The 20,957-nt window shown below is 40.5% G+C and overlaps 1 protein-coding gene and 1 non-coding gene across 2 annotated transcripts in view; one reads left to right on the forward strand and one right to left on the reverse strand.

Annotated features, from left to right (window-relative positions):
* Positions 1 to 7,877: 7,877 nt before the first annotated feature.
* LOC141573010 (U6 spliceosomal RNA) lies at positions 7,878 to 7,984 on the reverse strand. Its single transcript, XR_012498594.2, has one exon. It is a non-coding gene; the product is annotated as a U6 spliceosomal RNA (small nuclear RNA).
* Positions 7,985 to 10,282: 2,298 nt separating this feature from the next.
* The window catches only part of PINX1 (PIN2 (TERF1) interacting telomerase inhibitor 1), a 76,366-nt gene continuing 65,691 nt past the window's right edge, over positions 10,283 to 20,957 (forward strand). The window contains exons 1-4 of the mRNA XM_019733109.3: positions 10,283 to 10,434; positions 15,632 to 15,741; positions 17,442 to 17,534; positions 19,353 to 19,431. Coding sequence (XP_019588668.1) covers positions 10,416 to 10,434; positions 15,632 to 15,741; positions 17,442 to 17,534; positions 19,353 to 19,431 — 301 coding nt within the window. The 5' untranslated portion in view covers positions 10,283 to 10,415. The remainder of the gene's footprint in view (positions 10,435 to 15,631; positions 15,742 to 17,441; positions 17,535 to 19,352; positions 19,432 to 20,957) is intronic.

Genomic DNA, 20,957 nt, shown 5'->3' on the forward strand with positions numbered 1-20,957 from the left:
AGGACCCCTGGCCCAGGGAAAGGAAAGCGTAAGATGAAAACTATTGGGCTTGTAGCCAGCTGTGTTCTGGTAGATAGTACAAAACCATATCACAGCTACGAGGTCTACAACTACGTCTTTATCATTTATAATTCACTTTGGTTAGGTATTATTGTCCTCTCCATGTAATAGATATGGGAACCAAGCCTCAGAGAGGCCTGTTGACTTCCCTGATGGGCAGAGTCCTGATTTCCAGGACTGTTGGCCCCCACACCTGTGTTCTTCCCACCACACTGTCACTGTACCACCTCGTAACACAAACATTCTGTCCTATCAACAACCCCCCACCTCCCACCCTGGAAGAACAGAGGACTCATTGACTACAACGGGGGTCAACCTGGAACTCTGTTGAGTCCAGTGAATGATGGAATTGCCAATACTAGGAACAGGAAACCAGGAAGAAGAGCTCCTGGGGCAGAAAGAGTAATGAAGGCGCTGTTGATGGCAAGGCACACAGCCCTAGAGGATGTGGAAGAAGCTGTGGCCCAGATCCGGAAGCCAAGGAAGGAAGTCCTCTTTGGAGACCCCTGAAAGGAGGGGTGGCTGAAATTATGATAAACAATGTCCGAAGGTCTGCAAGGCTGCCACATGGAAGAGAGGTACATGCAGAGAAAGTTAACTTTTAATAGGACTAAAAGACCTGAACAGACATTTCCCCAAAGAGGATACAATAGTCCCCATTTATCCATGGGGATACATTCCAAGACCCCCAGTGGATACCTGAAACCGAGGATAGGACCAAACCTTATACATACTATATTTTTCCTATGCATACATACCTATGATAAAGTTTAATTTATAAATTAGGCAATTTCATGGATAGAAGATTCATTCTAACCATAGGTCTTAGCAACTTCAACATACAATTTTTTCTCTTTCTTTAGAGAGCTTTCAACTTTTCACTCTTTAAGCACTTTGAGGCTTCTCTTTGGCATAACTGAGTTGCTAGCATCATTACTCTTGCACGTTGAGGCCGTTATTAAGTGACATAAGGATTACTTGGACACCAGGATTGTGACAGATACTATGACGGTAAATCTGATAACCCAGATGCTACTAAGCACCTAATGGGTGGGGAGCGCATACAGTGTGGAGACCATGGACAAAGGCATGATTCATGTTCCAGGTGGAATGGAGCAGGACAGTGCAAGATTTCATCATGCTTCTCAGAACGGCACACAATTTAAGACTTAGGAAGTTTTTTCTGGAATTTTCCATTCAATATTTTTAGACTATGGTTAACCATCGGTAACTGAAACCACAGGAAGTGAAATTGCAGATAAAGAGAGGGGGCCTATTGTATACAGATAGCGAACAAACACCCGAAGAGATGTTCATCATTAGCCACTAGGGAAATGCAAGTTAAAACCCCACGATATCACTATATGACCGAAAAATAGAGACAAAACCAAATGCTGGAGAGATGCAGAGAAACTAGACCACTCATACATTGTGGACGGGAAAGTGAATGGTACAGCTACTCTAGAAAACATTTCATCAGTTTCTTACAAATCTAAACATGCAATTACCTAATGATTTAGCAATTGCCCTCTTAGGCTTTTATCTAAAGGAAATGGATATTTATCTTCACACAAAAACCAGTGCAGTAATAGTCCAAAAATAGAAATAGCCCAGATATCCTCCAACAGGTGAATGGTTAAACAGTGATACAGCTATACCCTGGAATACGACCCGGCAATAAAAAAGGTACATCCATCAATACATGCAAAAACTTGAATGAATGTACGAAAACCAAGGCCATAGATGGCTGGTCCACCTGCAAATACTTCAGTTGTTGTTTTAATCAGAAGGGAGCTTTCAAACCACATTACTAACTTCTTCAGAACTTCTCAGACATCTAGAAACTTCCATAGTGTTGTGTCGTAGGCCAGTGACAGGAGCTAAAAAGGTGGTCATGGTGCCTGAAACCCTAGGGCAGGAGAGGTAATCAAGAAATCAGGGGCCAGAAAACCCAAGAAACTCAAACTAGGATCAAGAAGTGGGAGGCTGGAAGCCAGAGATACCTAAAAGACACAAATTCAGAAGTAGAAGCTGGAATCTCACAGGGAATCAAAGCTGTGGGGAATCAGAGCTGAAGTAATGTGGACTCGTGGCAGAGCAACTGCTACAGGCAGTGTGTGTGAGGAGCAAGGGCATCTACATGGGATCCCAACCAGTCTGCTGGTTCCCCATTCGTGTTTCTGCCTCAGGAGCATGCTAAAAGTGTCAAATGTTTTCCGAAATGTTAACAGATTTCTGTTATTTGTGCCTACAATAGTTTTCGGGCATGGCTTGGATTGCGTGAAGAAGGTGGAGTTAAATTTCCAGGCAAGGTACTTATGTGCATTCGACATAAGGACAGTACTTTTAAAGGAAGCATGCATGCTCCGTTTCACATATTAATAAATAGAATATATATGTGTATATACACTATTCTGATATAATAAAGAAGTAACATGTTATTATGATTTTAAACTGCTGGCAATATAGAAATATATTGCAGAAAATAAAGTCTAATGTAATTCCTTTCCCCACTCCACTGAAAATGCCAGTATTAACTGTTTGGAATATAGTCTCCCCAGATTTTTCCACGCATATGCTAACTGTATTTGTTTGTATAGGTAGACTACTTATTATACATACTTTATTTTTTAAAGTGGAATTTAAAAATACGGGGTGCCTACAGTTTTGCAAATGGTATTATTTACTTAACATCTCTCATAACAAAGTTTTTAAAAGGGACTAAACATGAATGAACTCTGTGTGAGTCAAAAACGCCCTAAAGGACTTACAGAGATTTCTGCAAAATACCCGCTGATGGGCGTATTTGTGCTTTTCTTCACCACCTCCTCAGGCAGCAATGATCCTGGCTACTGGCTTACCAGGTCTACGATTCTGAGGGGTTCTACATCCAAAGACAGCCTCCCGCCCCAGGAATCTCTCATCTGTTCCCCACACTGAGATCACTCCTGGACAAATCAAGACAGTGGTCTTGGTGTCCTTAGCTCCTCATGTAGGACATTCATTAAATCACTTCACTTATTGAACCAGCATCACAGCACTTGGAGGCAGATACCATTATCCTTATCAGACAGATGTAGAAGGTAAGCCACAGAACAATCAGTAACCTGCCCAAGGTCAACCACTGCTAAGTGGCAGAAGAAGATTAAAAAGGGACTTAAAGAATAAGGCTGGGGGCAGATGTGGTCCCAAGAGCTGCCCATAATTCTCAGAGCAAACAGCAGTGGCCACTCGCAATGTTATGGTGCTATAGCTCCCTAGGTGTCCTGTTGTGTTTCTACTTACTTCTCACAGCAACCCCATGGAGTAGTGGAGAGGAATCAGAGAGGGGCCGTAACTTGCAGGTGTCAGAGCCAGATTTGAACCCTCTAACTGTGGAGCACTATTAATTATTGCACCAGGGAAAATCAGTGTACAGAGGAGAGAATACACCGACAGAGCTCCCGGGGTTTTGGACTACTTACCTAGAGAGCAGCAGAAGCCAGAAAGAAGACGCTAGAAGAGGTCAGAGAAAGCCAATAGTGAGGCTTGGGAAACCTCCTTAGGTGATTCCAGAATGTCCACTCATAACCACCAAGGTAGAGCCCTTGCCTGACAGGATGCTTCCCACTCAGGACAGGGGACTCCAAGCAGCAGCTCAGGGCTGGAAACCCTCCCAAGTGGGTAATTAGTTCAGCCACCACCCCTACTCCTTTTATCAGCCCAACCTTACCCTGTGTCACTTTGTTCCCTTTGCAGGCATCTCCCTGCCCCCATCTCCATCACCCTTCCCTCCACCACCTGCCATTCTGAAAACATCTCAAGCTATAAGAAACTAAAGTGTCACCATCTTGCTCAAAGACTACACATGGCTAATGTAAGACAATAAAGAAGACAATTACTATAAGGTAGTGAGGAAATCAGGTTTTTTCACTTGACATCAGTACGTGAATTTGATCTCTGGACATGATTTTTCATTGTTGAGTTTTACAGATTTTGTGAAGGCTAAAGCTTGAAGTCAAATATTTTGATGGGAAGTATAAACAGGGGAGGAATCTCAGGCCAGATCTGCTGCCGGGAAGCCAGAAGGCATTTCTGGACTGGGATCAATAGAAAGCCTGCCTTCATACGGCTCTTGGCTGGGTTTCGTCTTCCTAGTTGAGTTTCTATAGCATATAAAGAGAGGACAAGAGAAACGATTACAGCAGGCCTAGAAGAGGAGAGTCCTGAGTTGGTATTAACTGGGCATGTCAACTTAAAAAATATATATATCACTGACATATTCTCCTGTATCAGAGGCATATACAACAATAACTGAGTTGAGTTTAAGGGAGATTTTGCAGAGCAAAATTGGACACTTTCCCCCCAGGAAATGGGTAACTAAATCTCAGCAAGACATTATATCGAGCATCCATTTCTAGTGTATTGGATCTCAGAGCGGGCAGGTGCCTCTCTGCTCCAGCCTGAGGGAGGCTTTGGTGAGGAACGCAAGAGAAAGCCTGCAGGGGCCGATGAGTCTTCCGTTCTCTGGGTAAGAGCAACTCGATTGGCACTTTGGGGAGTTTACGATAGACACAGCTCCCTGGAGAACTGACAGAAACAGACTCCATGGGCTGTGCCAGTTCTCCTTCGGCAAATTAGAAAAATATCCCCAAAGGTTGGTGAGGGAAGGGTGAAGCGGAAGCCCACAGCCATCAGCCATAGCAGAATTAGCTTTAAATAAAAGAGAAAGGTTTCTCATTCACGTTCTCCTTTCCCTTCAGTCTGCTTCCAGCCTCCACTCCCCCAACCACCACAATACACACAGTTCTACTGAAATTCAAAATACTCTTTGACATGCTTATAGCCATTTTCATGGTGGTGGTGGTGGTGGTGGTGGTCTGCGTATGTGTGTATGTGGGGGGTGGTTAATAGCAGTCATTCAGAGCACAGGATATCTTATTTTCTGCTTTATGTCATTTCAGGTTTATCTGTCTTCACTAGTGAAAAATTGATTTGAAGGTAAAATCTGTTTCATTGGCTTAAAAAAGACTTTCATGTTTCTAACTTGCAAGGTACTGTATAGGACAATTTTACTTTTTCAAGACTTGATTTTTGTAGTCATACACAGCTGGTGCACAAATTGCAGAAAATTTGAAATACTCAGAAGGTATTAGGAACCTCTGCTTCCGGCCATGCTGTGATAACAGAGACTGGATTTACCCATCCATCTTAACTCCCAAACTGGACAAAATATATGAAATAGTGGTACATATGAGTCATTGCTCAGAAGGCAGTGAAGAACAGTGACCCCCTTGAGAAATGGGATGGAAATAAGATGAGCTCTCAGATTGCCGTTTCCAGGTCGCAGCCATGGGGAGAGGAGTCTGAGCCGAACCCAGAGGTCTCTGACAGGAGCAGATAAACACCTGAGGAGCTACAACCCACAGGGCCGTGAATCAGGGAGAAGAGAACCCACACTAAGAACTAAGGTAGTGCTCTGTATACCTGCAGAGCATACCTGCAGAGGGTCCCCTCCAGTCTTCTAGGGATTGCTGAGCAAGGGACACTCGTACAGAAACTGCTGCAAAGAACCACCCTAGAGAAGCAGGCAGGAAAATCCCCGGAGCTTACACAAGGCCAAAAGTAACTTGTGTTTCTTGAGCAGAAAGAACTCGGAACACATGGCGCATCAGACAGGCTCCTAGATGAGTGCTGCCTCAGTAGTGGGAGCAGATTACACCTAAACTAAGACTGCCAGGGGCCCACCTGACAAAGCTTCAAAGAAAGTCTTGGGAAGATCAAATTGTTCCCCAGGAACTTAACTGTTCCCCAGAGCAAAATATTTAAAAGAATACAAAAGCCTCTAGCAGCCAGCAATGTAACACGGAATGCCTGGCATGGCATAAAAAGTTACCAGGAACATAGGAACCATAATCAAGAGAAAAGAATTTAAAAACATTAGGACGATTAAAAAATAACCCTAACCTTACCAACCAGAAATGATCTTAGTGAATGATTCAGGTATTACCTTTTCGACTGTTATATAATACATTTTAAAAAAAAATTACTGAACTTACCTTAACTACGGATCTAAGTAAAACTTGGTATTATAATTTTCTCTCTTTATGTATCTTAAGCACTTTCCCGTGTGTATTATTTCACCTTTTCGGTGATACAAACTAACGCTCACTTGGGTTGCCTCAAATAATAGGGAATGTATTATAAGGTGATTGCCAGGTAATATGGCAATAGAATTATCAGCTAAAAGGACCAAAGGGGAAACAAAGCCAAACTGGACCTTGCAGAAAGTGAAGGAATGAAGGTGATGTCAAGATGGGAAAGCAGATTCACTCAGACCCAGAGCGGCTCCAGCACCTCAGCAGGAACTGTGAATTTCCCTCCAATGCCCCACCTTAGAGAGACTCACCACTCACTCTCTCACTACGCCTTCTCTTGTACATCGTCTGCATTGCTGAGTAGTGTTCCATTGTAAGAATACATGCGTTTGGATAAACACGCAACGTTTATCCATTTGCCAGCTGATGATTACCAGGGCTGCTTTCAGTTCTGGGCTATTGTGAATAATCCTGCTATAAACATTCTTGGACAAGTGTTTATGTAAAAATATGTTTTCATTTCTCTTGGGTAAATACCTAGGAGGGGAATCGTTGGATCATAGGCAGATTTATTTTTACTTTTAATTTAAATAAATAATTTGAAATAATTAAAAAAAATCCTTCCAGGCATCAGTGTTATTTTTACTTCTTTCTCCAGGGAGAGATAATCATAATAACTTTCTGTAGGAATTCCTTCCCTCACTGCAATTTCTCTCCCTCTCTTGCCCTTTCCTTACTTCCAAGGTAAGATAATCACAAACGGAACTTTGAAAACATACTTTACACACCTCTCTCTAAATAAACTAAATGCCTTATATTCTGTCCTAGCTTTATGTATCTATCCATCGTTTATCACAGTTTTAATTTTACATTTATGTGTGTAATTTGATTCATGTCCATCTTCTCTGCAAACCCATTGAGGGTAGGGGTCATGATCATTTTTGTTCACCTTTGTAACTCTAGCATCTAGTACAATGCCTGAAACAAATATTGGTTGAAATAATCATCCTAACCTCTATTTCCTTTAAAATTATAATAGTGCTTTATTGAATGCTATATTAGTGTTTTCTACATGCCAGACGCCATTCTAAGCACTTAACTTATATCATTTCTTTATTCCTCTTAACAAATTTATAGAGTAGGCACTATTATTTGTATTTTACAAATGAAGAACAGTAGCATAGAGATATGAAGTAATGTGCCCAAGATACACAGCAGGTTAACAAAGCTAGTGAGTGACAAAGCTAAGATTTGAACCCAGGAAGTCTGGCTTCAGGATCCAAGCTCTTAACTATAATGCTATTAGGTATATTGCTTTTACGGCTCGTATTACTGACTCGTGCTTTTCTGATTAAAGTAATTCCCTGAAATTCTTTCAGACCTGGAGATAATCTCAGAGATCATCCTTTTTTCATAGATTGGAACACTATTCTCAAAATAGATGAAATGAATTGCCCAAGTTCACACTCCAAGTTGGTAATTTAGGCTTTGTTATATTTTCTGACAGCCTTTTTTTTTTTTTTTTGCATTGTATCAGACTGGTGCCTCTTAGGAATGAGCTAAGTTTAACTGGAAAGATTCAGCTCCATTTTTTTATAGATAAAATTTGAGTGATATATCTGAAATTAATATAAATATATAATGCAATATGTGATGATTCCTTTTTTTTTAGACTTTGGTGAGAATATTCTTTTTTTATTAGTTTCAGGTGCACAAAACAAAGGAATACTTAGATGTTTAAAAAATATGGAACGTTTCACGAATTTGCATGTCATCCTTGTGCAGGGGCCATGCTAATCTTCTCTGTATCGTTCCAATTTTAGTGTATGTGCTGCCGAAGCGAGCATGAGGATTCCTTTTTGTGATTGCACATAATGTGCAACTAGCTTTTATAATAGTGTGTGTGTGTGTGTGTGCGTGCGAGAGAGAGAGAGAGAGAGAGAGAGAGAGAGAGAGAGAGAGAGAGAGATTGAGATTGAGATTCACCAGAGCTATCAAAAAGAAGTAGCGATTATGTGTCCCTGCTATTGGCCTTTACTTGCCTGAAGGCAGGGGACTAGCTCAGATGACTTATCCAAGTACCATCTAGGTTCAGTTCTTTGAAGTATTTTAAAGAATTTGTTACCATCACCTAAAGGTGTTCTTCCTAAAACACTTTTCTTGAACAGGAATAAAAAAAGAGTATAATTTAATCCTGGTTTCACGCGTACCTTTGGTTGTTTGCCTGTTACACAAAGTAAGGTCTGTGGAGCATTAGCATCCATGTCCTTGGAAGCTTGTTAAAAATGCAGAATCCCTGGCCCCATCCCAGACATGCTGAACCAGAAACTGCATTTTAACAAGATCCTCAGGTGACTTACAATCACATCAAAGGTTGAGAAGCACTGCCCTAAGAGGGTCTGCCAAGAGACTGAAGAATAAGACTGAATGTCTTATAATGAATCACCTTCTTTTAAAAAGTGCAATATCCACTCCCAGCTGTCAATTCTAAAATATACATAAGATTCTGTAACTTTTTTTAAAAATCCCAAACTTAACAATGGCTTTCTTTTTTTTTTTTTTCAGTAGCTGATTCTCATAGATATTTCATAGACACGAAGAATTCTAGAGTTGGGGCAAATCTTGGAAACCGTTAGTCTATCGTACATGCACCCAAATACAGAGTCCCTTCTACAACATTTCTTTGTGACCTCTTATTGAACATTTCCAGGAAAGACAGCTCACTGAATCACAAGGCACAGCCATTCCTTGCCATTCACTGTGGTATTCACTGTCTTAATTGAGTTCTGACCATCCATCACCTGGACCACTGCAACAGTGTTGTGAACGTCTGCCTTGATCTTTGTGACCATCCTAGAGACAAAATTATCTTCCTGAAACCATATACCAACATTAGTGGTGCTTGAAAAAATGCTTACTTCCTGATCAATTCACTATTGTCCACTCTATATAACCATCTTCCATTTTCTCTGGTCTAATCAAACAAATCAGCTAATGATCCTAAGACTAAGATGATCCTGCCTTCCTAATTTTGTGCAAGTCTAACTCCCTACTTTAATCCTGTTCCCCATGTCACAACTTACCTGCTCCCTGCCTTGGATGTGAAAATCCCACTGATTTTGCATCTCCTCACCCTCCTCAGGTATTCACCAACAGCAGCAACTATTCTTTTGTGTTTCTTTTTCTGATTTTTATGAAACCAGAGAAGTTAACCTTGTTCTTCTAGTCTCCTAGTTAAAGGCCAAGTTCATGTAGAACAGGAATCTAGTCCTTCACATAGCTTCTCTTGGCACCTGGCTGCTCTCTTTATGTTCCATCTACGAGGGGAAAGGCTTCTGTCTATACCTTAATCTGAAGTTCACTGGAGAGTCACCTGTCCAAAAACGTGTCCTCATTGTCTGTCATTCTCATTGCCAGAATCGCATTAGAACTCCCCTGGGGACAGAAGTACTTTAGCTAAAATTCACAAATATCTATATTAAAATTATTTTGCTCCGTGCGGATATAGACATAGAGATGAATGTGACAAAGGCAAAGTTCCAGAGTGCACGTTGTAATGGAGGGGAAGAAAAACAACTTTGTCTTGTTGAAAGTATCGTGTTATTTAAAGAGACAACATTTTCCCCAGATTTAATTATCTGCGTAACTCGGGATCGTCTTTCTCCCTCTTCCTTCTCCCTCCCCCATCTCAGCGAGCAGAGGTGGGACATTAAGAAGTGATGAGGCACCATCCAAGGCAAGTTTCTTAAACTCCATCTCCACACCGTTTTAATAACGCTAATGACCCCAAGGCCTGTGGTTTACATTTCTTTTCCTTATCAGACTGTGAGCTACTTGAGGGCAGAGTTCATGTCTTATTTCCACAAGGAACAATGCTCGGCATTTAGTAATGCATGATGAGAGCGCTTGCTCCGCCGCAGACACTCTTAAAATGGCTTTACGTATATTCAGTCATTCAGTACAGGAATTTGCTCAAACGAAGGTTTCCACTCCTTTGTCCACGTGCTTTAGATCGGATGACGACTGACCTCTCCTCACCTGGCGTCCACGCTCTCTCGCCTCCCCGCCCCGCCCCGCCCCCAGACTGCCCGCGCCCCGCCCACTCGCCGTGCGTAGTACTAAAGGCCGGTCGCGCCTCAATGACGTAATCAGCGCGCGCCCTCCCCGCTGCAATCCACCTGGCGTGAGAGTCTGGTGGTTCCAATTGAAGCGCGAGCGGGCATTGGGTAGCCTCAGTTGCTCACACCCGGAGGTCCGCGGCATCTCAAGCTCTGCGACATGTCGATGCTGGCTGAGCGTGAGTGTTGGGCGCGGGGACCCGATCATGCCGCGCGGGTGAAAGTTCCGGGTGACGCGCGGGCCAGACCCTGTGGCTGGGGTGCGGGTCACCGGCGCGCAGTCGGGTGGAGGATGCGGCGGGCTGGCCCCTGGGAAGCCTGCTGCGTGCCGCGGAGATCTGCCACCCCAGCCTTCCCCCAGAGTTAGCTACCGTCCTGCTAGTGAAAGAGTCTGCAGGTGTCACGTTCAGAGCTGGGCACGCGCGCGCTGGGTTTGAATGAGAGTCAGGACGCCCGCGTCCTGGGAACCCGACTTTTCACTGCCCCGGGCCTCAGCTTCCTCCGGTTTACAAAGAGGAGGTTAGGCCGGCAGAATCTCCTTAGGCAGTGAAATCCCATTCTCGAAGATGTACTGATCCCAGAAAAAGATGTATTTAAGATGTTTTGAACCCAGAAAAGCAAAGGGATTAGTAACATCAAACCCAGGAAATTAGCATTTTTAGGTGTGCAGGGCTAAGAAGTGATTCTAAGTAAGACTGTGGCGGTTTTGACTTTGTTGGAATTAGCACTCTTCCATGACACAGTGTCTGCCTCAGTTTGCCTTTGTCATTTATCATCGCTTTGTGAACTAAATAAAATTCCTTAATTCCCTTTCTGGATCGGCTGTTCAACTTCTGAGTGGTACCTGTAGTGAGGTTGCCTGCCACCAGAGGGCAGTCGTGCCTTGGTGTTGAAGGGACGCCGATAACTTGGGAAATGTGTAATGAACTTGGAACAGACAGCAGCTTACTTAACAGACGAACAGCAGCTACACAGGGATTTTGTGAAGTAAATGCTGTCCACATCCTCTTATCTGAGAGCATGAAGGAATGTGAGCACAAAACGAAATGGGCAGGGCTCCGTTCCAATCTTAGAGGGGCAAAAATTGAGGTTCAGAGGAAAATAATTCACCCCAAGTCATTGAAGTTGAGATAAAATTGGTCTGGTTATCTCTACGTCTTTATGTTTTTGTTAGGGCCAGCAGTTTTCTACTGTTTTAAATAGGGACTCATAGAAAGGAATACGTTTTAGATGGTGATCTTAGAGCCTAGATCGCTGAGATCTCTCCTGGTTTTAATATTCTTTGATGTGTGCTTAATTCAGCATGCACTGGGGAACATTAGCCCTGGCTCTGCTATTTTTTTATATCCCTTTCCATGATCAGTTTCTGTGGTGGTATTAAAAGCTTCTTTTGTTATCTTCATCACTAGGTTGGCTTAAAAAAATCAACGAGATGGTCAATGTAAAAATAGTTTGAAGTAGGAAGTGGTATATAGGTGCAAAGCCTATGTGTAGACCTCAGTAATTCAAATTGCATGATTTCAAGGGAATATTTTCAGTTCTACTCTCCCCACCAGAACTACAAATTTTCAAATCGTTGTCATGATAATACGTGATGCGTTGTCTTTTTTAAAAATTTGCTAAATTAATGTCTGTGGCATAGCTTGTGGTTAGATATTTAGGGCTGGTGTTCTTATTTTAGAGATGAGAATATGGAAGCATAGAAAAATTCTAGTCCCATAATCTCACCACCCAGCAATTATTTTCACTGATAGTGATTAAATCAGGATCATTCTGTAGGTACAGTTTTGTATCCTACTTCTTTTTTTCTACTTAACATTAGTGAACATCTTCACTTCTGGAAGTGGACTATATTTTGTTTTCTTTTATCTTCACCCTGTTTTTTACATCTTATGCTAATTTTCTTTGTGTGTCTCAAAAACACTCGTTATCTTGTGTTTCTCTAATTATCAAATGTTATAGATAAGAAAACCAGCTTACACAAACCTCCTGCTCTGTGAAACAAGAATTTCATTTATCATTCTCACTTCCCAGTCTATATAATTTGGAGTTTTAGATCCAGATTTTTATATCAAGGTATTACTTTTTGCAGACTTTTTTCAAGACCAATTTTTGATCCTTGGAATCATTACATTTTATAATAAAAAATCACAGCACTAGTTAGTGGATTTTAATGCTCATTGCATTAAAATAATATACTGTAGTTTCTTAGTTTTGAATATGTCTTGAACAATGTGTTAATAAGCATGCATGGGTGATATATTTTGTCTTCTTGAACGTCTGAAAGTGTCTTTGGGAAATAAAACAACACAAAACTTTTGTCCTTGGTTCTTGAAGCTCAACATACCTTTCAGAGGAAGCTGAATCCTCGCATAAGCCATGTGGTATTAGGCATGGGGTGATTGAAAGGTGAAGTCCCTTGTAGCTGTCCTATGAAGGTTGTTTATTCGAGTTACCCCAAAAGCATCCTGACAGACCTTTTACATTTAGCTCTCCAAATAGGAGAAGTCCCCACCAGAGGACCATTAAACACGTCACCCCAGATAGTGTTTCTGTGGGTTCTGGGCACTGTACCCTGAGGCCCAGTGCTGTCCTTCACGATGCTGTTCTATATAGTGTTTGGATCCCCAAGACCATCCCCAGGTTCAGTGGTTTGCTAGGACTCAGGACACAGGACTCATCATATAGTTGTAATCATAATGGCTAAGATTTATTATGGCTAAAGGATGCAGAGCAAAATCAGCATCCTTTTCAGGAAAAGACACATGGGGCGAAGTGCAGGGGAAACAGGCACAAGCTCCAGAGTCATCTCTCGGGAGAGGCACACATGACACACTTAATTCCCTTGGTGCAATTTGTGGCAGCACGTGTGAAATGTTGCCTACCAGGGAAGCTTGTTAGAGACTTAGTGCCCAGGGATTTTTACTGGGGGCTGGTCACATAGGCAGCCTCTGCCTGGCATGTACTAACATTCCAGACTCCTGGAAGGAAAGCAGGTATTCAGCATAAGCCATATTGTTTGTAGGAACAGTTATTTCTGAGAATGGTAGAAATCCTGAAACCCAAGTTCCCAGCCAAGGGCCAGCCTTGCAAGGAAACCTTTTGAAGGGAAGCTATGAGTGAGGCCTGCTGTGTTAGCTTTTTTCTCCATATTGGTGTTAGCAAAGCTGACATCTGGGCACAAAACAGACTGTGGAATAAGAATAACATGGCCCATGTAAAAGTAGATCCAATCTGAACAGACCAGAGACAATCTTTTCCTTGCTAGGATTTCCCAAACCTGGAAACTTCTACAACACTAGAGCCAGAACGTGTTTCAGGGAAGTAGGGTTCTGGCCAAATAAGGGAAACATGTCTGCTCTGCCTCTCCTCTAAAAGGTTCTACATATTTGCATATTAAAAGTCTGGGAAAGTTTGTAGTACGGAACACTATGAAATTTTGTTTTGGCCCAGTGTTACTGTTTTTGAATTTAATGGGAAGCCCCTCCTCGCCTTTCACATCCTCATGTGGGAAACACTGCCCTACCCCATTGGTGAGGATACCTGCCATTTCCTTGGGGAAGAGAAACTGACCTTGCCTACCCATCCAATCTCTCATGTCAGCACTCTTGTCTGCTGCGTATACATATGTGACATAAACTACTATATGCAGTTCTTAGGGCAGGGGGTCAGCTCAGTCAGTCTCAAAAAATTTTGTTTCATACAAGCCCCAGTCAGAGCCCTGGCACGCACCGCTGCTCAGAGACGTGCACTCTGACACATGCCAGTAAGCGGCCTTGCAGAGAGGACACTGGGATTTGTTCATTAGCAGAGGCAACATTATGCTGAGTATTTACTAAGAGAAGGAAAGTGATAACTTAGTCACCACTAGCACTTTTGGGTCACTGTTGTCCTAGAAAACACTACATTTGAGCCCAACTTGCTTTGCTTTATAAGTAGCCTTTTTCTGCCTGCATGCGTGTAAAAGGGTTACTTTTGCTAGGTTGTGTATAGTTACAGGTTTCTTTATTGATTTCACATACAGTAACTTGAGCCTCTTTGACGGGAGGTTGTGATGTTTTTTTAAATTATGTTACGAGACTGAAAAGGCATGAAGTTGATGCTGGTAGTGACATACTGGCTGCCATCGGTGCAGTAGGTGAGTGGTGATGGCACTTGACTCCCACATTTCTCACTTGGCCACAATTTACTTTTGCGTTCTTTTTCTGTGGATTTTTGAGGTTCTATATCTCAGCCATAATTTTCCTTAAAACTATAAGGATAACTTTGAGTTCCTAATGCTTATTTACCTGCATTAAAAAAAAGTACTTAACTTTGAAGAGAATCAGAGCAGTGCCTTAATTCAGTTATGTTCCTTTCTTTCTTTCCCCTCTTCTTGCCTCCTCTTCCTCCCTCTCTCCCTTCCTTCCTTCCTTCCTTCCTTCCTTCCTTCTTTCCTTCTTTCTTTCTCATTCATTTGTACATTCATTTACATACTTACTGAGTACCTACTATGGATAAAGTGTTTTTCATTTCTTGCAATGAAACATAAGAAAGGATAAGACACATTGTGAGCCATAAGGAGATTATGGTCTAATAGGAAACATAAGAGATGGATATAAATAGATATAATACAGAAAAATGTTAATTAAATGCCAAAAAAATAAGTAGGTAATTTATTCTAGAAGTTTACAGAAGTTTAAAGTCATATGACTTTAGGGCATTTCAGTGAGAAGGAATGGTGTCATTAATATCTGTAGATCATGTGTATAGATAGTACAGTTGACTCTCCAGGTTTATAATGACTGTTGGATATTGTGGACAAAGAATATAGCTTTGATGTCAGTAGGACCTTGTTTGTTTAAGAGACTCTGGTTTCTGGGGACATTAGGCACATTTCTGTCCCTAAGCCTCAGATTTTCTCATCTGAAAAATGAAGATAAGAATATCTACCGTCATTGGGTTACTCTGAAAATTGAATCTAATGTGTGGGTAGCATTTGGCCCATAATATATGGCAACAAAACTATAACAGCTGCTGCTGCTGCCACTACAATGGTGATGATGATGCTGGTGTCCTTTAATAGGTTGCTGCCTTTAGCTGAATATGGAGGACCCAACTGATGGGATAGCTATGCGTTTTGATTGGTCACGTTTGGAGGAAATATCTTCATGTTTGTCTTATGAGGTCAATTTGTATGTTGAGAATATATAGTTATTGGGGAAACTGGGGTAAATGATCCAGTCTGATGCTGAATCTACTATCTGTATCTATTGAAACATAATGTATGTCATATTTTATGCAAGTATGTGTGTATGTGTTAGGTATGTTTGTATTTGTGTGGTATTTTTCATATTTGAAAGATAAGTTGCCAATGAGATGCTCTGTCATTTACAGGTCGACGGAAGCAGAAGTGGGCTGTGGATCCAAGGAACACCGCATGGAGTAATGATGATTCCAAGTTTGGCCAGAGGATGCTGGAGAAGATGGGGTGGTCTAAAGGAAAGGTATTTTGGATAACAGCAAAAGAAATTGGAGCCATGCAAAGAAATTACAAATTAGGAGAATGCATCTTTCTTAGGAGACTGGGAGAAATTTATGTTTTGGATCAATAAGTGATTTTGGAGAAATTAAGTAAATTACGGTGACCTTGTGATGGTAAAGTTAGAATTAAACATACATGTCAGCTCTTTTTATCATTTAAACTGCGTGATTAACACTTTCATAGCCAGTGCCTTTTAATTTGTTGCACTTGGAATCATACTTAACCATCAGAGTTTTATATTGTTAAGAGGAATATTTTATGATACATTTTCTCCTTTTCCTCATATTCCACTTATTGCTGACTCAAAGAGGAATTCTACTGACATCGCTACACTTAAATACTTCTTGTCAAATACTTCCTGTTACCAAGTCCAGTGGACCCTTTTTTGGTTCTCACATTGCTTGCTCCCTTAGCAGCGTTGGACAGAATGGACTACTTCCTTCTTCAGGGACTTCTGTCGTGGCTTCCACAGTACTGCCCTCCCTCCTTCACTCCTAAATTTGTTGCTGGCTCTTCCTCTTCTAGGCTTTTGAGCTTTGGAGCTCCTGGGGTTCAGCCCCAGGCCCTTTTCTGTACTCCGCTTAGATGAACTCATTCATTCCATACCATGCTTTGGATTAGCTGAATTCTGAGAGTTACCTAATCCTGTCACTTTTCTGTATCTAGTTCGTGTATATCCTTTGAGCTCCAAATGTGTACATTTGTCAGCCTGCTTGGCATTTCCATTTGAGGAGGCATCTAGAGTTTATCATTTTTATTGTATAACTCCGAATCTCCTACATCTTTTTCTTCGCAAGTTTCCCCCATTTTTTGCAAGTGGTACCCTGTCTACCTACTTCCTCAAGCCAGAAATGGGAGTCCTGCTGGGTTCCCGCATTTCCCTCACTTCCTGTGTCCCGAGTCATTATTCTCTAATCGGAGCACGTCCTGTCCAAGCCCTGCCATTGCTTGCCCTCAACAGCCTCTCGGCTGCTTCCTCATCGTCCTTCTTTTCCTCCTTTGGGCCATTTGCCATGCAACAGCCAGAACTAGCTTTTAAAATACAGAAATTAGATCATGTTATTCCCTTGTTTAAAAGTTTAGTTGTTTCTCATTGTTTTAAAAAACCAGAAATCCAAATTTCTACCATCATTTATTTCCAAGGTCCTGTGAGGTCTAGCCCCTTCGTATCATCTCATTTCCTCTTCATTCACTCTGCCGAAGCCACCCTGCGTTCCTGTTAGGTTCTCCAGTACACTGAGCTCTCTGGGACACCTTACAAATGAGTGTTAATTTATGCAGGGCACTTGGAGTCTCCCTCTCCCCTTTCTCAGTGTTGTTTTATAAAATTATTTAATGGAGAGAACCATAGAAGATTCGTAATACCTCCAGTGGGCTTCTAGTGGTTTTGTGGCAGAACATCAGAAAAAGGCATATTCTCCGTAGTGTTTACATGGGCCTTCAATTAGGTCTCAGGTTGAAGAATAACTGTTCATTATTATAAGTGCGTCCTTGGTGTTACAGACATGTCTGTGAGAATTCATTAGATTGTCCTCTTTGAGGGCATGGATAGTGCCTTGCTCCTAGATGTTTAATAATTAGTTGAATGGTTGATGCAGGACGAGAGAGATAATCACTCTTTATACCTGATCAAAAAGCTAACTCTATGTTTTATCTCCACAGGGTTTAGGGGCTCAAGAGCAAGGAGCCACAGATCATATAAAAGTTCAAGTTAAAAATAACCACCTGGGACTCGGAGCTACGATCAATAATGAAGTGAGCAACAGTGTGCCTGCTGGGGGGTTTCCTTGCATAATTGACTTTCTTGGTAAATTTATAAATTTTAATTCAATCAAATTGATTGATCAGTTTTTACCCATTCACGTGTGTATCCTCCGTGTTTTGGCTAAGAGCCCATAACTCCTCATCAAGTGTTGCGCCCTCACCTTGCCTTATTGTCCTTCTGGCATTCTTCACTTATAGCAAAGAGATCCAAACTAGTTTTATCGCTAAACTTTGTCAAAAGTATTCTTTTTATAGAAATACTCATTTCAGGTCAGAGGAATTGTCATCTTTACCTGTGTAATATTAGTTTATATTGTTAAAAGTTGGTGATATTTAGTTTCGGAAAAAACAAAGTTTATTTTCACAAGAAAGTGGTGTTCTTTTCCTGTCCAATTTTCTATTTCTGACTTTCGGTATACGGCAGTCGAGTTTCTTCAAGCTTCCTCTTAAACCCTGACACTTTGAAAATATGACACTGTAATTAAAATTAATGGCCTATCCTGCTTTTCATTTCAGTATTATTTGCTTTAGAAAGTGTCTAAGCTGAAAGCTTTGTTCTTACATTTCTATAGCTAACAGAATCTGGTAGAAAATTTAAATTACTTTAGGTAAACTGAATTACAGCTAACCCTTGAACAACATGGGGATTGAAACACTGACCCCATGTAGTCAAAAATCCACGTATAACTTTTGACTCCCCCGAAACTTAACTACTAATGGCCTGCTGTTCACCAGAAGCCTTACCAATAACATAAATAGATTAACACATAGTTTGTATGTTATATGTGTTATATACTATATCCTTACAACAAAGTAAACTAGAGAAAAGAAAATGTTGTTAGGAAATCTTAAGGAAGAGAAAATATATTTACAGTATTTATTAAAAAAAAAAAAGAAACAACACATGTGAGGGGACCTGTTCATTCCAAACTCATGTTGCTCAAGGGTTAACTGTACTTTGATTAGTTTAATAGCACTGAGTAGTAGACTAGACCAGCTAAAATTTGCTGGACCAACAGCTAAAATTTTAAACCACTAAAGAAAGAGTTTACATAAGGTTGGTTTTGAAGTTAGTTGTTGAGAGATAGATATACAGATTATACAGATGTACTTAATTTTTTAGGAAAAGTATTGCCCAGTAAACCTACTAACCTTAAGCAGTCTTAAAAAAAAGTGTGTATGAGACAAATTCCTACATCGATACCTTGCTTCCCACTGGTTTAGATTGTTTTGGAGATGTTCATTCTCTCTTAAAGCCAGGTTCTATTTGGTGTAATGAACTTAGCAGCTTACCACCTTACAAATGGGTGCTGATTGACTCAGGGAACTTCCTCCCTCCCCCAGTGAGATTTTGTAAAGTTGGGTTCGATGCCAGCAGATAGAATTGGGCAAGATGTCCGAAGCATAAATGAACAAAGAAGAGAGCCAGCCCACAAGTCCATCACTGCCTTTTTCCTTTGACTTGCATAATTCTCCATTAGTGAGAAAAAAATAATATTTTGTTTTATTTCAATATTTAGCATGCAGGTTGCCTGTTGATTATTTGACTGTAATTGATTATTGATAAATTGTGCACATTTGAAATCAGGCCTTAAGCTTCCAGGAAGACCATTTTTAATGCTAATATAAATAAATTACATTTCAAATTTAGATTGTATCTTCTACATTCAAATTTATAAAATATTTTGATGGAACATTTAAAATTTCACATTAACCACCAGACTTCCTTGACTCCAAAATATATCTTATCTCAACCAATATAGGTAAACTACAGACTTGCCTCTAACCGATTCTTTTGGTGTTTTTCAGGACAACTGGATTGCTCATCAGGATGATTTTAACCAGCTTCTGGCTGAACTGAACTCTTGCCATGGGCAGGAAACAACAGGTAGGGAAACCTTTGCTTTGTTAGCCATTAAATTTTTTTTTTTTTCCATTAAATTTATGGAGGACATAATCTTAAAAATATTTTTACCAACTTGTTTTATTATAAGCGTCATATATCTAAAAGTTAATTGATTGAAGCTATTACAAATAGTCATTTCTGTTTATATTTTAATGGTGCTTTCATTATATGAACCTTAAGTCATAACCAAACACTTTTTTCCTGTTAAGAGTTAGAGAATGACAAGGTAAATCCATGCACTTTACAACCTCAGAAAGTAAAGTGATCTTTCCAGGGATCCATGAGTGTCACTAGAACATGTTTTGTTTTGTTTTATGTGTGTGTGTTTTTTTCTGGTAGGTAAGGTAACAGTTTTATTAAATAAAGAAAATAGAAAAATTTTTATTTCAGATATATTATCAATCATGCCAAAGATGTATAACCCAGCATATGCATGTGTGTGGGTGTGAAGTAAACCCTAAAATAGTTTTCCATTTTTAAAGACAGACTACTTTTTCCAAATAGAACATGTTTTAAAAATACAAAGCAAGAAATACCAAGTGGGACCATAACCCAGCAAAGGCTTAATAGAAAAGCCTTTTTGTGTGTGTTGATTCTACCTAGTGAAATTTGTTTTATTTTTAATGTATATAAGAAATTCAGATTGCTCCGGTTATAGTAAAATTTGTTGCAAGGGGCTCAGTACTAGAAATTGTATTCCCAAGCTGTAGGAACTAGAAATGAAACAGTTGAACATTGATCTTTCCATATTGAATTAACAGAAAGGTAGTACTGTTTGGGGTAAGGGCATGGATGGTGTACTCACACTTGTGGGTCTTTATTATGATTTTAGAGTTGAAGGGACTTTTTTTTGTCACATGGCTATTTGGAAGGCAAGGATGTAACTTCAGTTAATTCTGCTGGATAGTCATTGAAGAAATCGACACTATTAGCTGTTCTACAAACATTTTTTTTAAATTGTGGTAAAATACACATAACATAATATTTACTGTCTTAACCATTTTTAAGTGTACAGTTCAGTGGCATTAAGTGTATTCACATTGTTGTGCAGCCATCACCTCCATCCATCCACAGGACTCTTTCCATCATCTCAAACTGAAACTCTACCTAACTTCTCTTTCTTCCCTTCGCTCAACCCCTGGCAACCTCCATTCTAGTTTCTGTCTCTATGCATTTGACTACTCTAGGTATCTCCTGTAAGTGGAATTATACAGTATTTATCCTTTTGTATCTGGATTATTTCACTTCATGTCCTCAAGGTTCATCCATGTTGTAGCATCTAACATTGTACCATTTCCTTTCTTTTAAGGCTGAATAATGTTCCATTTATGTGTATCCCATATTTTTTTATCCATTCATTCATCGACGGACACTTGGGTTGCAGCTCTTAGCTATTGTGAATAATGCTATGATTGTGGGTGTGTAAATGTCTCTTCAAGTCCATGGTGTCAGTTCTTTTTGGTATATACCTAGAAGTAGGATTACTGGAGCATTTGATGGATCTATTT

The sequence above is a fragment of the Rhinolophus sinicus genome, chromosome 15 (assembly GCF_057876585.1).
Source record: "Rhinolophus sinicus isolate RSI-liver-muscle chromosome 15, RSI-T2T, whole genome shotgun sequence".
Taxonomy (NCBI): Eukaryota; Metazoa; Chordata; class Mammalia; order Chiroptera; family Rhinolophidae; genus Rhinolophus; species Rhinolophus sinicus.